At 49.0% G+C, this 8,533-nt stretch overlaps 1 protein-coding gene across 1 annotated transcript in view; it reads left to right on the top strand.

Annotated features, from left to right (window-relative positions):
- The first annotated feature begins 267 nt into the window (after positions 1–267).
- The window catches only part of trim44 (tripartite motif containing 44), a 20,206-nt gene continuing 11,940 nt past the window's right edge, over positions 268–8,533 (top strand). The window contains exons 1-3 of the mRNA XM_042111283.1: positions 268–525; positions 1,568–2,209; positions 3,562–3,639. Of these exons, the coding sequence (XP_041967217.1) occupies positions 1,604–2,209; positions 3,562–3,639 (684 nt within the window). The 5' untranslated portion in view covers positions 268–525; positions 1,568–1,603. The remainder of the gene's footprint in view (positions 526–1,567; positions 2,210–3,561; positions 3,640–8,533) is intronic.

Genomic DNA, 8,533 nt, shown 5'->3' with positions numbered 1-8,533 from the left:
TTTTTTGTTTTCCCCCTAAACATATGCTAATGGATTTTTACAAAATATGTTGTGGTATACCAGATAATGTTTGTTCCCAAAACGTATGCCATTAAAAGCATTACAGCATGCCATTCAAACTAGTTAGTAGCTGCACTAGTGGACTATTGCTCTCTCTCTCTCTCTCGATTCCCTCCTCCTGCTCCTATCATCTCTGCCGTTGCTGCCTGCTCAGCCTGTTCCGCCGCCAGCCACCGGTCGGCTCTGGCTGCGCTGGAGAAGCAGGAAGTGGTGTAAAAAATGAAAACAAACCATGAGCTGCAGAGTAGAACCAGGAAGTGCTTGTCAGTAGAGTGAAACTCAGACAAAGCTGTCTAGAGGCAGAGAAAATCTTTGCCTAGCAGGGGGAGAGAGATAGAGAGTGAGCCAAGGATTGAGAGAAAAGAGGGAAGAGACAGAGAGAGAGAAAGAGAGAGGAAAGGGGAGAGGAAGACTGACTGAGCAAGTCTCCAAACCGCGTGCGAAAACACACGCAGCAACAGACGGGTAGGCCCACAGGGAAACTGAGTCTGTGTGTTTATGTGTGTGTGTGTGTGTGTGTGTGTGTGTGTGTGTGTGTGTGTGTGTGTGTGTGTGTGTGAGAGAGAGAGAGAGTGAGGCATGCAGTTGGTTAGTGAGGAGTGCTCTGCATTTTTGAGTGAACTGAGGGCCTGTTGTCTCTGTCAAGCAGGCAAAGCAGTCTGGGGTCTGAACAAAACACTGCCTAAGAGTTATTAGAGCCGAGAGAGGGGTAGAGAGAGAGAGAGAGAGAGAGAGAGAGAGAGAGAGAGAGAGAGCGAGCGAGTGAGAGAGAGAGAGAGAGAGAGAGCAACTGAGAGAGGGACAGAGAGAGACGACATGTGGCAGGCAGGCTGACAGGAGCCAGAGAGAGAGAGGAGAAGGAGTAGCCTTCATTCTTCCATTGGCTGCCATGGAGAAGCGTTTGGGGGGGGGGGGGGGAGCGAAACAGAGTGGGGTGGCCGGGAAAGGTCAGATCGTGACGCTGGACAGAGGGGAGTGGGCAAACGAAAGGAGGAGAAGAAGAAAAGAGTGTGGGGGGGTTGTGGTGCCGGTTTTCTGTGCCTTAATGTGTGTGCTCAGTAATAAAGAGCTATGTGTGTGTGTGTGTGTGTGTGTGTGTGGTGTGTGTGTGTGTGTGTGTGCGCATGTGTGTGCATGTCCGTGCACCAAGCTGAACACTTTTGATTTGTTTAAGTACAAAGTCTGCAAAAAACAGGTGAACACTTTCAGTTTCTCTCTGTGTGTGTGTGTGAAGGTAGCTTTTCTCAAACTAGATGGGTGTGCAGAGAGGCTGGGGGGAGAGAAAAAGACAGTGAGAAGGTACAAGGTCTATGTACCCATTTAGTTTAGCATGGGAACAGCTGATTGTGCACTCACTATTTAACCTCACAGGGACTGTGCGCGTGTGTGTGTGTGTGTGTGTGTGTGTGTGTGTTTGTGTGTGCGTGCTGGCGTGTGTGTGTGTGTGTGTATGCATAAGTGCCAACAGCCTTGGTTATTTTTAACATGTCCTCTACTGGGCCTGCAGGGCCTCTGAGGCAGTGCTGTCCTTGCACGGTGCATCATGGTGGAACGTGGTGCACGCTGGGAGCCCAAAGATCACAAGATGGCCGCCGCGGAGGGGGAGGGCGGTGACGACGACGAGCCGGAGATGGATGGCACGTGCGACGCCTGTGAGCCTGACGAGGCCCAGCCGGCCACCCACGTCTGCCCGGCCTGCCGCTTCGCCTTCTGTCCGCCACACGCCGCCACACACACGCGCAGCACGCACCACCAGACGCTACCCTACCACCCCGAGCCCTCCGCTGCAGCAGCCGGGCCACAAGGGGGAGCTGAGAGACTCGGGGGGGCACAGAATGGGGGTGTGGGTCACCCGGGGGCAGTAGGGGTAGACACGGGGCAAGGACGGATGGAAGTAGCCGAGCAAGGGGGTGAGATGGACGACGAGGGTGCCGTGGGTGGTGAGGCGGCACAGGACGAGGGGGACGAGGAGGGGTCCGGGAAGAAGGATTCGGTGAGCGTGGAGCGACTGCGCTGCAGGGAGCATGACCAGGAGGGGTCACTCTACTGCAAGCTGGACGAGAAGATCATCTGCGTGCTGTGCGCCGTGCAGGGGGAACACCGCGAGCATGAGATCATCACGCTGCGTGAGGCCTACCACTGGCAGAAGGTCAGACACAAGCACACACACACACACACACACATACATGCACGCACACACATACACGCATGCACACACATGCACACACACACACACACGCACAAACACACACGCACACACACACAAACACACACGCACAAACACACGCGCACAAACAAATACACATGTTAGCACTACAAGTCAACTTGTCAGAACATAAATAGTGTTAAAGTAAAAGCAGAACAGGAAAAATTGAGAAAAAACGCCACCTACTGTAGGCAATGAAGTGTCCACAGCTAATGTACGCTTATATCCCCACTGGACTGCTCTGGGGAAAGCTGACCTTAGTCTCCCCCTTTCCCAGCGAGATGAGGCAGCGTCATTAGTCTATCTATAGCTGGTGAACTAGTCAGCACAGCTGTTCTGTAAGTCTCCTTACAGAGGGGAAAAGAGAGCAATGCTCATTCAGGCACAGACAGTGGAATCTTTTGCGTAATGGCCGATTCGTGCCGCTAAGTGTTTTCCTGTTGTCCACTCTATTTACCATCTGTTTGGAAAAGAAAAACTGACCCATGCTATGTGTGTTCATATAATGACCTCAAGTAAAGTTGCCCACAAACATTCCCTGCTACTCTTTGCCTGCCATGGGGACTGAACCAACAAGCACTGGGACTGTGAGAGTCCCAGTGCGCCTTACTGAGAGAGACTGTAGTACATCATCATGCCCTGTTCCCAGCATGCCTTGCTCTTGCTCCGTGGGCATGCCTGTGGTGCTCTCAGTGGACACTGCAAACATAAGAATGATATTATCGCTGCTATGAGGCTGCTGTGTGTGTGTGTGTGTGTGTGTGGAGGTGGGGGGGGGGGGGGGTATTGTCAGCTACAGTGAAAGAGTGTATGCAAGTATTTGAATTTGTAAAAATAGGCTGTGTGTATGTGTTTTTGTTTGTGTGTGTAATATAAAATGTGTGTGTGTGTGTGTGTTTGAAAGATGAGAAAATGTGTGGGACTGTGTGTGAATGTGTCAGACGTTATCACCTCAGAGAGTGCCCTGCAGCATCCTCCTCCCAAAGCTTTGTGCTGAAGCCTTTTTCCATCATACCACTGCTGCTGCACCAAACACACACAACACCCAGAGCCTCAAGGTTACAGAGCCACCTACCGTAGCCTACACAGACACACACACACACACGCGCGTGCGTGCGCACACACACACACACACACACACACACACACACACACACACACACACACACACACACACACACACACACACAAACACACAAACACACACACGTCTGATCATTCATAGCAGTACCTGCACACAGTAAAGGCGTCCTTCTAAGTGCCTTAATGTAGATGTTTTATGTCCATCTCACCAGAGTCGTGAAGGCATTGACCTGGTGAGCCGCACACAGGAGATGGCAGAGAAGATCAAGAGCAGATGGACGAGCCCAGACGTAAGTAGAGAGAGAGGACTGGAGTTGGCTTGTCTTTTTTATTTGTGGCATCTTTTTTTATGCTTTTAATTTGTTTCTGTCATTAGAAAAAGACTAATACTTAATAATGATTTTACACATTCAGTCACATTTACACATACAGTCACAGTTAACATTGAACACATAAGTATAAGTATATATACTTTTTTGATCCTGTGAGGGAAATTTGGTCTCTGCATTTATCCCAATCCGTGAATTAGTGAAACACACTCAGCACACAGTGAGGTGAAGCACACACTAATCCCGGCGCAGTGAGCTGCCTGCTACAACGGCGGCGCTCGGGGAGCAGTGAGGGGTTAGGTGCCTTGCTCAAGGGCACTTCAGCCGTGCCTACTGATCGGGGGCTCGAACTGGCAACCCTCCGGTTACAAGTCCAGAGTGCTAACCAGTGGGCCACGGCTGCCCAATACAACATAAACTGCAAACTACAGTATGACACTCAGCTCATGAGAGACAGAACAAAGAGATGGTGAGAACATTGAGAGATAAAGTGTTTTTCATTTTATTATTGCTTTAAATGGGCAAACATTGGGTCTATTTTTATTCATAAGCACCCCTGTAGGCACACACACATCTCGTTGCCATCCCTCTCTGCCCACACAGTTCAGAAGTGTGTGTGTGTGTGTGTGTGTGTGTGTGTGTGTGTGTGTGTGTGTGTGTGTGTGTGTGTGTTAACACACTGCTGTAGAAAAGAGTAAAGTTAGCAACAGATCAGGTGAAGGGCATGTATTAACTCCCTAAAGCACAGACTCATTTGATTCAGCTTGTAGCCTATTCAATCAAATCATGACAGCATAATTGTCAGTTCAAAATTAATTAATTTGGGGAGTTTGATTTAATTCATTACTGCCATGAAGTCCATCCCTGCACTGATTATAGCATTTAATTGAATCCACAGTAGAATGTGTCAATCATCAACGTATGATACTGTTGGAAAACTAGTAGGAAAATAAGGAGGACTGATGCTTATTACAGTTGGACACTGCACCGTTTCGGTTGGGTCTATTTACAGTGTGGAGTTCAGGCCCAGGTTGGGGAGAATAGTCAGAGATCAATAGTTAGTCTACTGTCCTCCTGCACTAGTCTAAGAGAAGTGTTTTCTTTCTTCTTCACTTCATGTGTGGTGACAGTCCAGTGTGATGCATGCTGGGTTATCAGTCAGTCAGGTGTGGAGAGAAAGGGCAGGGTGGTGTGTGTGTGTGTGTGTGTGAGAGAGAGAGAGGGAGAGTAGGAGAGAGAGTGACAGTGAGAGGGAACAAAATGAGAGAGAGAGAGAGAGAGAGAGAGAGAGAGAGAGAGAGAGAGAGAGAGAGAGAGAGATCTCAGCTGGATGGAGGATATTCTAAGAGGCTAGCGGTGTGTGTGCGTGTGTGCGTGCGTGTGTGTGCTGGTAAGCGGAGCATGGAGCTGAGAGCTGTGACTCCAGTGGGTCAGGGCAGGAGGAGGACAGGCACACCAGGACCGAGAGTGCTGTGCTACAGCCTCACAGTCTAACAGTGGTCAGAGGAAAGACAGGAGGAGAAAAAAGAGAGAATGGAGCACTCTTAAAACGAATGTGTTGAAAACAACACAACTTGCGTTGTTTTTAACACAGCTCTGTGTTCCTTTTTCTATTTGTTACACAATATGTGTTGAAAATAACAACTTACGTTGTTTTTGTCAGAGAGGACAGCATCACTGTCCAACATGGTGTGGACAAAGACGGACTAGTGGTAGTCTATGCACTTTTAAAACGAATGTGTTGGAAACAACATAAACTGTGTTGTCCTATCTGGACATAGAGATGTGTTAAAAAAAACAATGGAAGTTGTGTTATTTTCAACACATACTGTGTAACAAATAACACAAGCAATGTGTTGGAAACCACACAAATTGTGTTGTCCCTATCTGGACATAGTTATGTGTTAAAAAACAACACAAGTTGTGTTATTTTCAGCACATTCGTTTTAAGAGTGTGATAGTGGTGGAGTGGGAGAGGGGGATAGAGAATTGGACTGAGAGAGTGATGATGAGAGATGAAAAGAGGGAGATGGAGGGAGAGAGAGGACGGTGGAAAGACAGATACCAGTGGCAGTGCAGGACGCTAGTAAAACTGTCAACTGGACAAATTAACTTCCAGTACATCTCTCTGTCCAGAGTATTCTGTTATGAGGTCAGATGGTACCTGAGCTCAGTGCTATGGTTAATGTGTGTGCGTGTGTGTGTGTGTGTGTGTGTGTGTGTGTGTGTGTGTGTGTGTGTGTGTGTGTGGACATTGAGTGTGTGTGTGTGTAAGAGAGAGAGTGCATTTGAAGGTGTGCATGGGAATCTGTTTTTGTGTGTGTGTGTGTATACGTACGTGTGTACATGTGCATTTGTGTGAGTGTGATTATGTGTATGTGAGTGTGTGTGGACATTGTGTGTGTGTGTGTGTAAGAGAGAGAGTGCATTTGAAGGTGTGCATGGGAATCTGTTTTTGTGTGGGAGTGTGCACTTAAAATGGACGTGTGTGTGTGTCTGTGTGTGTGTGTGTCTGTGTGTGGTGTGTGTGTAGTGGCTGTCAGCAGAAGGACAGTAATGTTAGCGCAAAGCTGTGCATGGCCTTGAGTGGCGGGCTAGCTGTATAATGCAGAAAGGTTAATTTGCAGGGCCAGTGGAAGGTAGTACTGTTAATGGATCCTGCTCTCTCTCTCCCTCTCCCTCTCTTTCCCTCTCTCCCCCTCTCTCTCCCTCCCCCTCTCTCTCCCTCCCCCTCTCTCTCTCCCTGAGTCTCAGCCGTAGTGTATTATCATCCTGAAATATCCACACTGCCCCTCAGCCTGCCTAGACCTTTTGTCCCCCTTGCCGCGTTCCTCTGGAAAGGTGTAACATGTTCGCAAAATGACTTTTCTTCGCGCTGGCAGGCCGACGTGTCGGGATGCATTATCTGGATTTGTGTCTGTGTCCTCTCCCGACTGCTAAATGTCAGCTGGGGGTTTGATATGCACGCCCCATAGCGCGTCGAGGTGTCAGTGCCTCCAGACGAGAGAGACAGAGGAAGATAGAGACAGAGGGAGAGAAAGAGAGAGAGAGAGAGAGAGAAAGAGAGAGAGAAAGACTGGGGAAACAGAGGAAGAGAGTAGGCGGGGTAGGCAGGACTCATAGGCAGGTGTGTGTGTGTGTGTGTGTGTGTGTGTGTGTGTGTGTGTGTGTGTGTGTGTGTGTGTGTGTGTCTGTGTGTGTGTGTGTGTGTGTGTGTGTGTGTGTGTGTGTGTGTGTGTGTGTGTGTGTGTGTGTGTGTGTGTGTGTGTGTTTGGCATGGGGAGGCTGTAGTATTTATCCATGAAAACCTGGTGGACTAATTAAGCACAGCGCCTCAGGTATGGAGGTTTTGCTCTTACACGTCTGCAAACACACATCTGCAAACGCACATTTGCATATCCCACAGAGAATGTCCCGTAGCGTAAAAAAAAAAAAAAAAAACTAGTAGAATCATGGAGATTTATACACATTTTATGAATGAGCATATGCATATAATCACCTGGCCAACTCATTGAACCATCTACCTCCTAGCCCCAAAACACTTACTCTCATACCCTCCTCTCTCTCCTCCTCTCTCTCCTCTCTCCCCCTCTCTCCTCTCTCTCCTCTCTCCCCCTCTCTCCTCTCTCCCTCCCCTCCTTCTTCCCTCCCCCCTCCCTCCTGTCCTTCTCTCCTCCATGCGGAGCGTTTTGTTTTCCTCCTGACCGCTTGAAGCGTTCTTGCGCAGGCCCGGGTGCTTAAAGGCCAGCAGGTAGCCGGCATATTTTATCGCGTCGTATTTTATGCACTGAGTGGCTGTCATGTGCGTGTGCAGGAGCCTCCGTTTGCAGCCTCGCCGGCCTCAGATGAGATGATCAGCCTGCACTAAGAAGCACTCTGCTACTCAAGCCATTGTTCTTGGGTTTTATTTATTTTATTTATTTATTTGTTGTTTGTTTCTGAAAGCCCTATAAAAATCTACAAGAACACCAGACACATAAAACCTGTCAACTAGAGGCCAAGAAAAGAAAAAGAAAGGGAAAGCATTGCTTCTCTCTCTCTCTCTCTCTCTCTCTCTCTCTCTCTCTCTCTCTCCCTCTCTCCCTCTCTCTGCCTGTCTTCATCTTTAATTTAATTACTTTATGTATCGTTCCCCGGGAGCGTGCTCAGATAGGCATTCACAGCCAGTAAGAGTTGTTTGACTTGACGCCTGAACTCTGCCAGGGTTCTCTCTCTCCCCATAACACTAGCACAAGAGGAAATTAAAAATGCTGCCTCCCTCTCTCCTTCTCTTTACATCTCTCTCTCTCTTTCTCTCTCTTTCTCTCTGTCTGTCTCTCACTCTCTTGATTTCTCCTCTCCTCTCTCTGTCTCATTTTCTCTATTACTCTCTCTGAATTTCTCACTTTCACCCCCCCCCCCCCTCTCTCTCTCCCTCCTTCCCTCTATCTCTCTCTCTCCCTCTCAGTTGATCTGCGGGGTCATTTACAGCCTCTGATTGCTGGCCTCGAGATGCCAATAGCAGAGAGGTAAAATGTGATGCAAATCTCTCTGGAAAAGTGTTAATTTGGAGTCGAGCCACAGTTCCTGTGTGCGTGTGTGTGTGTGTGTGTGTGTGTGTGTGTGTGTGTGAGGGGGACAGCCAGTTCAAAGCCATTTGCGCCTAATGTTCCTCTAATGCTCTGCCCCCGCGGCCCGCTCTCTCTGGGCGGGACACTACGGGCTCTCGCGCCCTCGCACCCTCGCTGGGTTGGCACGGCCTGGGCCTCGTTAAAAGCTTGCGTGTGTTTAGGGACTGCTCTCCGCATGCCCGCGCAGCCAGCCAGCTGAACATGAACAGACTTTTGTACTCCTCGCTTTGATCTGATCTGGAGAC

Source organism: Alosa sapidissima, chromosome 11 (assembly GCF_018492685.1).
Source record: "Alosa sapidissima isolate fAloSap1 chromosome 11, fAloSap1.pri, whole genome shotgun sequence".
In the NCBI taxonomy this organism is placed as follows: Eukaryota; Metazoa; Chordata; class Actinopteri; order Clupeiformes; family Clupeidae; genus Alosa; species Alosa sapidissima.
This window is presented reverse-complemented; position numbering and strand designations above follow the sequence as displayed.